Genomic DNA, 15,302 nt, shown 5'->3' with positions numbered 1-15,302 from the left:
TTTAAATTATTTAAAATTTACAGAAAGGTTTTTTTTAAGTACAAAAAAAAATTTTTTGACCCATTTGAGAATAAGTTGACAACTTGATGTCTTAATCACCCAAATACCTTAGTATGCATTTTCTGCATTTTGATACATAACCAGAGTACAACCATCAAAATCAGGCAATTAACTTTGATACATTTCACCATCTGATTCTCAGCAGCCTATCAGATTTCATCATTTGTCCCAATAATGTTCTTTATAGCTCAATGATCCAATCTGAGATCACGCTTGGAATGTTGTTGTCACATCTCCTCAGTCTCCTTCAATTAGGGGCACAGTTCCTCATTTTTCCCTTGACTTTCATAACTTTGACCTTTTGACCTTTCTGAAGATTACCAGACAGTTATTATGTAGAATGTTGCTTGATTTGGGCTTGTCTGATGTCTCCTCATGATGGATTTAGGATATTTATCTTGGGCAGGAATAGCACCATGGGAATGCTGTGTTCTCATCATCTTCAATCAGGTGATACATGGTTTTGATCTGACCGTTGCTAGAGATGTTAACCTTGATCAGTGGTGAGGTGGTGTCTATCGGACTTTTCCTGTGTGAAGTTACTCTTTTCCTCTTTGTCATACGCAAGTTATGTTGTAGGGTGATATTTTGAGACTAAATCAACATTCCACATTTCAATGTCTTGAAAAGCACCAATTACCACAACTTACCCAATAGCAAATAGTTTGGATAGCTCTAGAACTATTAAAGAAATTTAATTTATAATTTAAAATATAATATAATTTAATTGAAAAAGGAAATCTCCAGGTCCAAGTGGTTTTAGTGAAGAAATCTACCAAACATTTAAAGACTAGAAAGCTTCTAAAATTCACTCACCTTGGGGTGCTTGGCTGGCTCAGTTGGTAGAACACACAATTCTTAATTTCCACATCATGAGTTTGAGCCTCACATTGGTTGGAGAGACTAAAACAGATAATAATGAAATAAAATCCACTTACCTCACAGGTTTTTACTCAAGTCTCTTGTTGTCAATAGATATACATATTGCCAGAAAATTTTAAGGTTCCAAAGTGTGTGTGTGTGTGTGTGTGTGCGCACACGTGTATTTTTAAAAAAATTTATATTTCAGTAATTTCTACACCCAATGTGTAGGCTTGAACTCACAACCCCAAGATCAAGAGTTGCATGCTCCACCAATTGAGCCAGCCAAACACCCCCCAAGTATATTTTATTTTTTAATAGAAATAATTGTTCACCTGTATTCATAATCTCGAAACCTCCAAGCAAAAAGAAACTTGTAACAAAAATAGGGGCTCAAGGGGTGGAGGGGTTGGGGGGGGTGCCTGGGTGGCTCAGTTGGTTAAGCGTCCGACTTTGGCTCAGGTCATATCTCACGGTTCGTGAGTTTGATCCTCACATCAGGCTCTGTGCTGACAGCTCAGAGCCTGGAGCCTGCTTCAGATTCTGTTTCTCCCTGTTTCTCTGCCCCTCCCCCGCCTGCTCTCTCTCTCTCTCTCTCTCTCTCTCTCTTTCTCTCCTTAAAAATAAAATAAAACATGGGCGCCTGGGTGGCTCAGTCGGTTAAGCGTCCGACTTCAGCTCAGGTCACGATCTCGCCGTCCGTGGGTTCGAGCCCCGCGTCGGGCTCTGGGCTGATGGCTCAGAGCCTGGAGCCTGCTTCCGATTCTGTGTTTCCCTCTCTCTCTGCCCCTCCCCCGTTCATGCTGTGTCTCTCTCTGTCTGAAAAATAAATAAACGTTAAAAAAATTTTTAAAATAAAATAAAACATTAAAAATTAAAAAATTTTAAAATAAATTTAAATTTATTTTAATTTTAAATTTAAATTTAATTTTTATTTTAAATTGTATTTATTTTATAAATATAGCTTTTATAAATATAAAAAATATATATATATAAAGCTATATAAAAAGCTATATAAATATAGCTTTTATAAATATAAAATAAATATATTTTATAAATATAGCTCGAACCCATGAACTGCGAGATCATGACCTGAGGCCAAGTCAGACGCTAAACCAACTGAAACATCCATGCACCATCCCCCCCGCCCCAAATTTTTTTAAATGAAGAATAGTTGACACACAATGTTGCATTAGTTTCAGGTGTACAACATAGTGATTCAACAACTCTATATGTTATGCTCTGCTCACCAAAGTGTAGCTACCATCTGTCACGATAAAATGCTATTATAATATCATTGACTATATTCCCTATGCTGTACCTTTTATTCTCATGACTTATTTATTCTATAACTGGAATCTTCTGTCTCTTACTCCCCTTCACTCATTGTCGTGCATTCTCCCCACCCCCGTCTTCTCTGGAAGCCATCAGTTCTCTGTATTTATGGTTCTGTTTCTGCTTTTCAATTGCTTATTTGTTTGTTTTTTAGATTCCACATATAGTGAAATTATATGGTATTTGTCTTTCTCTGTAAATTTCATTTCATCAAGAGCTTTTTTCCATGACATTCTTAACTTTCAAAGTTAAAAGGTTCCTTGCCCCATGTGTTGGTCACAAGAGTCTTGAGGGTTACATAAAATGTCACATGCCTCAGGCTCATTCATATCTCCTTGTGGATGTAATCACTAGCAGAGCTAAAGGAAGCTGACATTTCTTTGAGCTTCAAAGGAAGCCTCAAAATCTATTATGAAGAGATTTTTACTTTTTACCAAAAGACTTTTATCTTAAACATTGAGAGGCTTTGAAAGCAAAAGCAGCGTGTTATTTTGGGGAACAAAGGGTGAAACGGCAAAAGGGACTTCTGTGGAAACACACTGCTAATCAGTATTTCAAGAATGATGGTCGAAGGTAGATTATAAGTCATTTAAAGGTTGTGGCAGGGGAATTCTCTCATTCAACACTAAAATCAGTTCCTGGGGCGCCTGGCTGACTTGGTCGATGAAGCATGCAACTCTTGATCTTGGGGTCATGAGCCCCATGTTGGGCACAGAGCTTACTTTAAATACATACATACAGGGGCGCCTGGGTGGCGCAGTCGGTTAAGCGTCCGACTTCAGCCAGGTCACGATCTCGCGGTCCGTGAGTTCGAGCCCCGCGTCAGGCTCTGGGCTGATGGCTCGGAGCCTGGAGCCTGTTTCCGATTCTGTGTCTCCCTCTCTCTCTGCCCCTCCCCCGTTCATGCTCTGTCTCTCTCTGTCCCAAAAAAAAAAAAAAAAAATACATACATACATAAAATTGGTTTAAAATGAGTTCCGTGGTAGAATAGTTTAAGAACTAGAGTTCATTTTGGGGTGCCTGGGTGGCTCAGTCAGTTAATCATCCGGCTTCGGCTCAGGTCATGATCTCACAGTTCATGAGTTCAAGTCTTGCATCTGGTTCTGTGCTGACAGCTCAGAGCCTGGAGCCTGCTTGGGATTCTGTCTCCCTCTCTCTCTGCCCCTCCCCCGCTTGCACTCTGTGTGTGTGTCTCTCTCTCTCAAAAATGAATAAATGCTAAAAAATTAAAAAAAAAAAGAACTAGAGTTCATTTTTACACAAAAGGGAAAAACAAGAAATCATTTTACTAGACACAAAACCATCATTAAACTGAGTAACATCTCAGAGGATGCAGAGAAGCGAAAGTAAAATTTTATTTTATGTTTTTAAACAACTCAAATTCCTTTTTTTTTATTTTTAAAGTTTTTATTTATTTATTTTGAGAGAGAGAAAGTGCAAGCAGAGAAGGAGCAGAGAGAGAGGAGAGAGCTAGAATCCTAAGCAGGATCTGCGCTACCAGCAAGGAGCCCAATGAGGGGCTCGAACTCATGAACCACGAGATCATGACCTGAACTGCAGTCGGATGCTTAACCAACTGAGCCACCCAAGCGCCCCATGAAAGTAAACATTTTTTTTAATTTTTAATTTATTTATTTATTATTTTTTTAAATTTACATCCAAATTAGTTAGCATAGAGTGCAATAATGATTTCAGGAGTAGATTCCTTAATGCCCCTTACCCATTTAGCCCATTCCCCCTCCCACAACCCCTCCAGTAACCCTCTGTTTGTTCTCCATATTTATAAGTCTCTTATGCTTTGTCCCTTTCCCTGTTTTTATATTATTTTTGTTTCCCTTCCCTTATGTTCATCTGTTTTGTCTCCTAAAGTCCTCATATGAGTGAAGTCCTATGGTATTTGTCTTTCTCTGACTGACTAATTTCACTTAGCATAGTAGCCTCCAGTTCCATCTATGTAGTTGCAAATGGCAAGATTTCATTCTTTTCGATTGCCGAGTAATACTCCAATATATATATATATATATATATATATATATATATATATATATATATATATACACCACACCTTCTTTATCCATTCATCCATCGATGGACATTTGGGCTCTTTCCATACTTTGGCTGTTGTTGATAGTGCTGCTATAAAAATGGGGGTGCATGTGTCCCTTCGAAACAGCACACCTGTATCCCTTGGATAAATACCTAGTAGTGCAATTGCTGGGTCGTATTTTTAGTTTTTTGAGGAACCTCCATACTGTTTTCCAGAGTGGCTGCACCAGCTTGCATTCCCAGAAAGTAAAATTTTAAATCACAATTTTCCTGTTTGCTGCCAACTACTTGCAGGTGAAGAGTTGGAAAATTACACAGACGAAAATTTTCTTCCCAAGATTGGTAAGCAAAGTGTACTAGGTTGAATTGTAATCCCCCAAAACTCATGTTCACTCAGAATCTGTGAATGTGACCTTATTTGGAAAGAGCGTGTTTGCAGATATAATCAAGTTACAATGAGGTCGTAGAGGATTAAGGTGGACCCTGATCCAATAGCTGGTATCATAAGAAGAGAGGAATTTATTTATTTTTTTTTTTTTTTAAATTTTTTTTTTTAATGTTTTTTATTTATTTTTGGGACAGAGAGAGACAGAGCATGAACGGGGGAGGGGCAGAGAGAGAGGGAGACACAGAATCGGAAACAGGCTCCAGGCTCCGAGCCATCGGCCCAGAGACTGACGCGGGGCTCGAACTCACGGACCGCGAGATCGTGACCTGGCTGAAGTCGGATGCTTAACCGACTGCGCCACCCAGGCGCCCCAAGAAGAGAGGAATTTAGAGGTGCCTGGGTGGCTCGGTCAATTGAACATCAGACTCTTGATTTCAGCTCAGGTCATGATCCCAGGGTCATGAAATCCAGCCCAGTGTCTGGGTCTTTGCTGAGCATGGAGCCTGCTTGGGATTCACTCTCTCCCTCTGCCCCTCTCTCCCACTCGCGCTCTCTTTCTCAAAAAAAAAAAAAAAAGGGGGGGGGTTGGATCTAGATACTGACACACAGAGCAGAATGCCGTGTGAAGATAGAGGGAACGACAGTAGGGATGCACCTACAAGTCAAGGACTGCTGAGGATGGCAGGCAATGACTACAAACTAGGAAGAGAGAATGAAGGATTCTTCTCTAGAGCCTTCAGAAATATCATGGTTTCAGCCTTCCAGTCTCCAGGACTGTGAGAGAATAAATTTCTGTTATTTATACCACTCAGTTTGTGCTAATTTGTACAGCAGCCCTAGGAAACTAATACAGGAAGCATATAGAAAGGAGAGACACTGAGTAAATATGTATTTCAAAACACTTGGCTTAACTTTAATACTCTCCTGTAAGCCCCATCTAGGAATTTAAGTTGGATGAACAAACATGAGCTGACCTTTCACTACTGGGACTTTGGACAATTGTGGTGCATTCATTCAAACTAAAAAATAAAGGGAAAAAAAGAAAAGCATTTATTTTAATCATTCCACTATAGTTACAATTCTTGTAGATTTTTGAGACTCTGCAAGATCACTGCCTCTGTTGTCTGTTTTGTCTTGGTAGTGAAGAACTAATTTTTGTAGATTTTATTGAAACATTTTCAAAAATGCTAGGCAGCTCAGTTTAAGACACCCAGAACTGCATTACTTGCTAAGCTTCATTTAGAATTGCTCACATTTCCCATGGATGTGTGATCAACAGCATTTTGTATTTGATCTTGTTGGACATATGCTGTACTTGTTCAACAGAAAGACGAGCACAACCCAGAAGATCCTTTCATCTTCTTTCTTTCCTCCAGAAGCATACAGGTAATCAGAGATAAAATCAACATAAATGCTTGATTATTCTGGATCAAAGTATTTCTTTCATTTTTGGGCTAATTGGTGTATTTGCCTACTATGATGAAAATAAAATCTCATTTTGGTCTAATATTAGTACTATTTCTCTTCTATTTCATTAGCCTTTGTCTCCTCTTCTGAACAAAATTCTACTATCCTTCGATGCCCATCTTAAATGTCATGTCTTCTTAAAGCCTTCTCTAGGGCCGGCCAATAGGGCCAAATGGTAGCTCTCTTCTCTGGGTTTCCATAACCTTTTGTTCTAATCTCTGCTATATTACATATGTTACATTACAGTTAGTTGTTTGTCTGACTCCTCTGATGGACTGTGGGCTCCTTGCTCATTTTTGCATTTCCAGCTTCCAGCATTATGCCCAGTATATAGCAAGCACTTAGTAGATGTTTGCTGAAGAAATGATGGATTTTTGATGACTGAAAGCTATTTTTAAAAGTATTCTTCATCATGGAACTTAAAGAGTGTTATACCTCATAGGTATGCTTTGATGTAGAATAACTTTGAGAACTGTAAATGGAATACAAACATTAGCACTATTGTGCTGAACTTGATCCTGCAAAGTTGGCACTGACTCCTAACACCTTTTCTGATTTCTAGCTTCTGCTCTGAACCTTTCTCAGCTGTCCCTCATATCTCTGTTATAAAAATACAAGAATCTGTTACAAGCTCTCCTCCCCACCGGTAATGAAATCCATAAAATAAAGGGGATAAAGAAAAGAGGCAGGGGGTGATCATATTCTTTTTTGTCTGATACCTGTGTTTTTTTGTTGATAGTAGATTTCTATTAGGAGGCCCCCATTTCTTTCAGGGTCATTCATTCATTCATTCATTCAAGAAATAGTACTTACTATTGAATGAGTAGGCCCGATGCTAGGGGAGAAAAGGAATTTATAGTTTGGTGATAGAAAAAAAAAAAAAAGCCAAGTAGAAAGTACTGTGTTTTCTAAAAGAGACACAGACAAGTCCATGAGAATTTCAACGAGGAAAATGAAGCTCAAGAACCAAATTGCTCAAGTTCACACACCTTGTAATCGTTAGAGCTGAGGTTTATTCCTCTTAAACTTGATACTAGATGGAATGAATGGAGGAACTGAGATACAAGCCTAGGTCAGGCTGGTACAAAAGCCTGTGCTCTGCGACACTACACCATGCTGCTTCCCATTGGCTCCTGCTTTAGTTATCTGAAAGAGGCTAATGGACCTACTCTACTAGGATATCAGCAATGAAAATAAAAAGGGTAAGTGGGTAGAGGCAAGAAACAAATGCAGGACACACAATTAGCATGACATAGCAACTGACTCAATGTGGAGAGAAAGAGAAAGAATGGAATTAGAGAAGGCTTAAGCTTGGAACCTGGGTAGCCAGGAAAACAATAATGCCATCAGTAGGATTAATGATCTCAGGGAAAGGGCCAGTTTTTTATTCAGTGAGAGCTCTGATCCTTCGAAACTCTGCTGTCATGTCACCTCCTCAATGTAATCTTTTCTGAGATTCTCAGGTCCATTATACAGTATTTTGTATCTCAACGACAGTAAGGTAATGGCGATGATAATTAACAGTTTTTGAACGCAGACTGAGGGCTAAGTGTGTACTAACTTCCTTTTATTCCTCACAATAACCATGTGATGTAAGTATTATTATTAACCCCATTTTACAGAGGAGGAAACTGGGGCTTAGAGAGTCCTAATGCTATAAGTATGAAATGGCAGGGGCACCTGGGTGGCTCAGTAGGTTAAGCGTCTGACTTCGGCTCACGATTTGTGAGTTCGAGCCCCACATCAGGCTCGCTGCTGTCAGCTCAGAGCCCACTTTGAATCCTCTGTCCCTTTCTCTCCACCCCTCCCCCACTTGTTCTCTCTCAAAAATAAATAAACATTAAAATTTTGTTTCAAAAAAAAGTATGTTTGTCACATAATAAGTATGAATCATTGCACTCATCTCTCTCCTGTAATTACTGGAACTTTCTTTCTCACTGAACTGTGAACTCCTCTAGGACAGGAAGTGTGTCTGTTCCATTTTTCCTTTCCCCAGCAGCTGGCACTACGTTCGCCACGGGTTCGGCCTTCGGCAAGCATCTGTTGCCTGAATGGCATTATTCAGGGCGCTTGAAATTCCATCTCTGAGCCTAGGAGAAGGGAGGTGGATGGAAAAATAGGTATGAGTTCCACACATAGACATTTACACCTGACAAGAAGCAGGACTGCCAAGGTAGAGAGCATGGAGGGAATAGAACACTGGAGAAAGATTGATGGCAGGAGATGACAGAAGCCAGAAAAGGGACTTGAGAGGATATACTTTCAAGGAAACCATGAGAAAAAAGAGAGTTCAAGGGGATTGAGGTGAGTCCAGATGAAAGCCTGTCTTAAAGGTGGAGTATGAAAAATTTGTGGTTAGCAAGCACCTGACTCTGAGGTTTAAAAAAAAAAAGGGGGGGTGCTTTTTTTGAGTCTCATAAAAAGGAAATGATAGTCATTGTGTAATAGTATTCTAAAACTTGGCAGGCTTTCAAGTGTGAGTCTCTATCTGCCTTGCCGGGAAAGTTGAGACAGCTAGGGGACGTTGAAGATCACAGGAAGATCACATTGAGGACCATGTTGAAGATCACCAGTCCAAGGTGCTACTTCTCAACTAAATCGTAATGGAGTCGAGTTATATCTTCACTCACAATATGAGATAGAAAATTCAAATAAAACGTCAGTTTTTGCCCTTCATTATTAGTTTTAGGCTGATAAAGCAGGATTGATGATGTCTGTGCCAAGTGGACAAAATTATCAGCATTAGGTTTTTATCCGAAGTATCTTCTTCACTACACTTCAATCTCAGTAGGGTTCCACCACCCACAGAGACTGAATAACCGGTTTTCCAAGTTTTTCCTGATGGAGCTCTGGTTACTACAAATGATTTGGGATCCCTACTCCTCCTTAGGGAGTCGATATCAGTACTGAGAAAGGCGTTTTTTATAAAGAGTAGGTAGCACCACTTTTGCGTTTAAAAAAACCAAACTTTAAGTTATTCTTCTAAGGTTTTTGAGGAATAGAAAACCCTTCAGTGGTCAAATGGGCCCGCAGGAATCTTGCCAAACAAGATAAAAATTTACTGTCACAACACATGGTCTTATGGGGATTTTCCCACTAACTGGAGGAAAACAGAGCCTGGACGCTTGCTGGAGGGACTGAACCAAGCACTTTCCTAAAAAGGGCTTTTCCACACTTAGGTGAAAGAGCCCCTGTTCAAGGCTCTACAACGGATCTGGCACCTTGAGCAAGGTGTTGCTCACTCCAGGGCTTAAATGTTCTCTTCTAGGGGCGCCTGGGTGGCGCAGTCGGTTAAGCGTCCGACTTCAGCCAGGTCACGATCTCGCGGTCCGTCAGTTCGAGCCCCGCGTCAGGCTCTGGGCTGATGGCTCGGAGCCTGGAGCCTGTTTCCGATTCTGTGTCTCCCTCTCTCTCTGCCCCTCCCCCGTTCATGCTCTGTCTCTCTCTGTCCCAAAAATAAATAAAAAACGTTGAAAAAAAAATTAAAAAAAAATAAATGTTCTCTTCTATAAATTAAGGGTAAAGGTTGCGTGTGTATGTAGAGGAGCCTGGACCGTAAGCGCTTTTAAGCTCCTCTCCAGGTTTCTGGTCATTTCATAATGATTTCTCCCCTTCCTTTATGTTTCTTCTGTCGAAAAAAAGCTGTGAATTCTTCGGATATGAAAAGAAAAAAAAGCAGGCAGCTTCGCCTCAAGGGTAAGTATTAGGGAGAAGGAATTCTGAAGGGCGCGGGGACTCAGGGCCTCCAGCACCCGCACCAGCAGGCCCCATTGGAACCTCCGCCCCGCGGGACCAGGTGCCACGGCCGCGCGCACAATATGGCGTCAGCACTCTGGGTCTTGCCCGCGCCCCCGCGACTCTGCACTGCGGCCGCCGGCCGAGGCTCCACCCCATTGGCTGACTGCAATGAGGTCATCGTGGGGGCGGAGCCAGCCGCTACGCGGGGGCAGGGCTTTGCGGACGCACGCACGTCGAGCGCAGCTGTCCCGAGCCGCGGAGGCTGCGGGCTTGGTCTGGGGCGGCTGCTTTGGCTGCGGCCCGGCCCGCGGCTGAAGGTGAGCCGGGGATGTAGGTACAGCGCGGCAGGGAGCGGCCCCGGAAGGGCACAGGAAATCGTTCTAACAGCCTCCTCGCTTGTCAAAGGAATTAGCAGGGATCTTAGGTCTTTGAGAGGAAATGGGGTTCACCCCTCTTTGGGCGCCCCTCTTGTGGGCAGAGGAATTGGAGGTTCGCTCCTCTTTGGAGGCCCTGATCCCTCCCCCCCATTTAAGGTGGGGGCGGAGGAACTGAAGGTTATTGGGTAGGCAGAAGAATTTGGGGGGCTTCTTAAAGGGGCTCCCCATTTGAGGGTTCCCCCCTTTTAATCGTCACTTCTGGAGGTAGGTGTGCCTGGGCTCAGAGAATTCCTCCTTTCTCACTGGGTAGACAGGAAATGAAGCAGGTGAATTTGAGTACCTCGTAGGAGACGAGGACTGGATGACAATAATGAGGCGGGCGCCGGGCGCTTTATTTGTATTCATCTTGTGCAGAATTACTGTTTCTTCATATTTTGTTTTGTGACATCGTCCCACCCCTGAATCGCTTTGGCCTGGTTTTCTGTTTGGCTCCAGTGGGGTAGAGATGTTCTCGGGAGACTTGTAATCATTAAAGAACAGAAGCAGGGAGGCAACTCTGGAGGCTGTCATTATTGGCAGCCCCTGAACTATGCTGATCAGGCATAATTTTACCGGCTTTAGAGGCTGTGGAATCTCTCCTTGTTTGGGGGAAGATGTGGGAGGGCTGATAACAGCTGTTTTGAGTGACTCAGGTATAGACGATTTTAAAGTCAAGCTACGTAATCTCTTGAGAAATCCTTGCTTATATATGAGTGTGTTATTTTGTGCCTTGAACATCAAATGCACAAAGGTTTTGTCATTCAGATTTCTCAAAATGTCTTCCAGCCTTGCAGAGTAGCTCTTCTTTTGATGCCAGTTTCACCTATCATTATGGATGCCTTCGTGATACTAAAAATACTGTATGGTGTGCTGAGTTTAGATTCTGTGCAGTCTGTGCCTTACAATAGCTGATTGCGAACAAATAATTGCAGTTTCAGGACCACTGATAGCGCCATTGTCTTTCATACCGGGTGAGGATAAGACAGCCCTAAAAGAAATCTTTATTGGCTTATGTATGAGAAGCTTTAACAGATGGAAGAATGTAATTAATCTTGAAGGATGGGGATAAGAAACGGAAAGCTAAGGAGGTGGCCAGTTTATACCCTGTGGCTTGATAAAAACTGCTTTGTCATTATCAATGTACTCCTGTCATGCTGGACTTGAAATCCAGCTTAATATGCAAGCTGGCTTTTTTTTTTTTTTTTTTTTTTTTAAGTAGGCTCCACACCCAACCTGGGGCTTGAAACTCATGACCCTGAGATCAAGAGTCACGTGCTGTACCCACTGAACCATCCAGGTGCCCCTTTCTCTCTCTCTCTCTCTCTCTCTCTCTCTCTTTTTTTTTTTTTAGATAATGCTGATGTGTTTAGATTCCTTAGGGAGAAAATGGTGTTTTCTGAGAAGTTGGAAGGTTAAACCCTTTAAGGTAGCCTTAGCTCTAGGGTAGTGCTGGGACTCTGAGAGTTAGAAATGGGCAGTAGAGGGTAGAAAACTAATTTTAAGGGAGACATCCTTTATGAGAGGGTAATCTAGGTCTCTTCTGTTTGTTTCCTGACACAAACCAAAAACAGGTTGTGTAGTGTGAACGCCACTGAGTCATAATACCCTGTCCAGGGTATTTAAAGAGCTGTTTGGGAATCCCAGTCCCTGTTTTTAACCTGGATACATTCTTATGTATTGAGATGCCCCAAAGTATTGTCATTTGATCCTGGTGTTGACTGCAAAGGAAGTGACTTTTCATCTGCAGGAGAGGATTTAGTAACAGTCTTTTGCAATTTCTCCTTTCCATCTTTCTAAGCAGGATGTTAAAAATCTGTCTGCAAGGGGTAGAAGATATGGAATGCAAAACAAAAGAGCTTTACTGCGGTGTTGTTTGCTCTTAGCCCTCTTGGTAATATCTGAGGTCATGCGGTTTTCTCTTTTTGCTTTAGGTTGGAGAGAAATCCATACACTCCATCGACTGGCACTTTCTGCCACCATGGGGGAGCTTTTCCGGAGTGAGGAGATGACGCTGGCCCAGCTTTTTCTACAATCAGAAGCTGCTTATTGTTGCGTCAGTGAATTAGGAGAACTGGGAAAGGTTCAATTTCGTGATGTAAGTAGTTGTGGGGCTGCTTGTTGAATACCTTAAACTCTGTTTTTTCTTGTCATGGCTAATTGCCTTATGATGAATGTTGGGTTTTATTTGCAAAAATAACATTATAGGGGCGCCTGGGTGGCTTGGTCGGTTAGGCGTCCGACTTCAGCTCAGGTAATGATCTCACGGTTCGTGAGTTCGAGCCCCGCGTCGGGCTCTATGCTGACAGCTCAGAGCCTGGAGCCTGTTTCAGATTCTGTGTCTCCCTCTCTCTCTGCCCCTCCCCTGTTCATGCTCTGTCTCTCTCTGTCTCAAAAATAAATAAATGTTAAAAAAAAAAAATTAAAAAAAAATAACATTATAGCACTGGCTTACTGTTGGTAGAGTGTACATTTCAAGTTGTCTCTCTAGAGGTGAGAATGTTTGTGCCAAAATTTCCATGATTTTACTAGCTCCCCCTTTGCAAATAATCCTACACAATCTCAGGGTAATTGATTGGGATGCGGGTAGAGGACACACCAAGGCTTGCACATTGCTTTTGGCCTCTTTAACACCTGTGGCAGGTTATTTAAAAAATGTCATAGCTCTTCCATACAGTAGGACATGTTTATTACAAAATCTGATGCATCAACGTACAGATATATAAGTAAGCATATACTAAATATCCATTATTTTGAAGCATTATGCTGAGCACTTAGAGAAGATATCTAAAGAAAATCAGCAGTCTAAGAGTATAAAAAAGTATGCCCTAAGGGGCTTGCAGTCTGCTGAAGAAGGCACAACATACCCTGTTGAAAGGAAAGAGGAGTTAACAGTTCCCTAATTACGCATCTCAAAGCTCCATGTACTTTCACTGATAGCATTCACGGTAGTTGTGGTTTTACATTCACTAGTGTTAGTAGTTGATTAGTCTCTGTCTTCTACTGTCATCTTAGGATGCTGAAGACAATCATTGTATCCTTTGTGTCCACATACAGGATACTGTCAGCATTTGTTGGAATGAATAGGTGACAGAGGAGTGGTCAGAATGGGGTGGGATAATCAATATTGGCTTCCTGGAACTGGCACACTGAAATTACACAAATATAGTCCAGTGACATAGTATACTTTTTATTATCTTTGAACCTTCTTATGCCTTCCCTCTTTGAATGTTCTCCTACCTGATTCTGATTCCTTTTCTTATCATTCTGAGGGCTCACTGTTATCTTCCACTAACCTCTCTTATCTTCTCCATCTTGGCTTTCTGTGTCATTATTCCTCAAGCTCTCTCCTCTGCTCTGTCTGGAGAAGCTTGTCCATAGCCACATCTTCCTTTACCACCTTTTTTGATGACCTCATCTATTCTCAAATCTTCCATCTTATTTGTTGAGCCCCAAATCTATGTCTCTGGCCCTGACAGTTCTCAAACACCATCCGTAAATTTACAACTCTCTAAGAATTTTGTCATTTCTACTTCTCATGGTAGCCTGTCTAAATCCCAGCACCTTACCTTCTCCCAAACTATTTCTTCATCCTGACTTCCTAAGTTTGAGCTAATGTATTGATAGTCTTCCAGTTTTCTAGATTTGAGACCTAAATCAAACCTAAGTCACCCTTAATTTGAAACCAAAGGAAGTTGGTCCTATAGTGTCTCCCCCTTCCTAACACCCATTGTATCTATTCAGCATTTTTTTTTTTTTTTTTTTTTTTTTTGAGGGAGAGAGAGGGTGGGAGGGGCAGAGAGTGTGGGGGAGAGAGAATCCCAGGCTTTCAGTGCAGAGCCTGACATGGAGCTCAAACTCACGAACCGTGAGATCATGACCTGAGCTGAAATCCAGAGTTGGATGTTTAACCGACTGAGCCACCCCTGTGCCCCTCTCTTCAGCATTCTTAAATTTTACCTATGATGTATTGCAATCAGACAAAAAATTATAGGGAATAACATAATGAATACCTCCATTTCTACTGTCTACTTAAGAGATAAACATTCATGTAATTGAAGGCTCCTGTGTAGTCTTCCTGCATGCTATTTCTCTCCCCACCTCCCTACAGGTAATCTCTGCAATGATTTTTGCCTTTTTTTTTTTTTTTTTTTTTTTAAGTAAGTCTATGCCCAACATGGGGCTTGAACTCATGATCTCAAGACTGAGAGTCACATGCTCTCCCGACTGAGCCAGCCATGTTTGAGCCAGCCATGTTTTGCTTATATCATTCCCATGTATTTTTATTTTTTACTCTTGCTACATATGTGTGTATCGCTAAATAATAATATATGCTAGTATGATTTTGCATGTTTTAAAACTGTATGCATGGCATATTGTATGTATCTTCCAGCACCGTGCTTTTGAAATTCATTATTTGTGAGATTTGACCACCTGTTACAGGTAGCATTAGTTCATTTCTTAAAATTGCTATATAGTTATTGTAAGAATATATACAGTTTATAATTTTTTCCTTCTGATGAACATTTAAGTAACTGCAGTTCTTTGTTATTACAGTGTTACAAGGAAGATTCTTGTATATGTCTCCCGGTATACATGTGTGATAGTTTCTCCAGGGCAGTGGTTCTCAAAATTTTTGGTCTAAGGTCCTCTTTACACTCTGAAAACATGATTGAGGATCCTAAAGAGCTTTTATGAGTTATAGCTGTCAATATTTATTGTATTGGAAATTAAAATGAAGATATGTTTAAAATACTTATTTAAAAACTCACAATAATAGGGGCATGTGGGTGGCTCAGTCGGTTAAGCGGCCGACTTCGGCTCAGGTCATGATCTCGCGGTCCGTGAGTTCGAGCCCCGCGTCGGGCTCTGTGCTGACAGCTCAGAGCCTGGAGCCTGTTTCAGATTCTGTGTCTCCCTCTCTCTGACCCTCCCCCGTTCATGCTCTGTCTCTCTCTGTCTCAAAAATAAATAAATGTAAAAAAAAAAAAAAA

General features: G+C 41.4%; 1 protein-coding gene across 9 annotated transcripts in view; it reads left to right on the top strand.

Annotated features, from left to right (window-relative positions):
* The first annotated feature begins 10,085 nt into the window (after positions 1 to 10,085).
* ATP6V0A1 (ATPase H+ transporting V0 subunit a1) overlaps positions 10,086 to 15,302 on the top strand; it is a 56,796-nt gene continuing 51,579 nt past the window's right edge. For all 9 annotated transcript variants that reach the window (XM_058702651.1, XM_058702649.1, XM_058702648.1 and 6 more), the window contains exons 1-2: positions 10,086 to 10,212; positions 12,243 to 12,406. In XM_058702651.1, coding sequence (XP_058558634.1) covers positions 12,290 to 12,406 — 117 coding nt within the window. In that variant the 5' untranslated portion in view covers positions 10,086 to 10,212; positions 12,243 to 12,289. The remainder of the gene's footprint in view (positions 10,213 to 12,242; positions 12,407 to 15,302) is intronic.

This window comes from Neofelis nebulosa, chromosome 16, assembly GCF_028018385.1.
Source record: "Neofelis nebulosa isolate mNeoNeb1 chromosome 16, mNeoNeb1.pri, whole genome shotgun sequence".
Lineage (NCBI taxonomy): Eukaryota > Metazoa > Chordata > Mammalia > Carnivora > Felidae > Neofelis > Neofelis nebulosa.
This window is presented reverse-complemented; position numbering and strand designations above follow the sequence as displayed.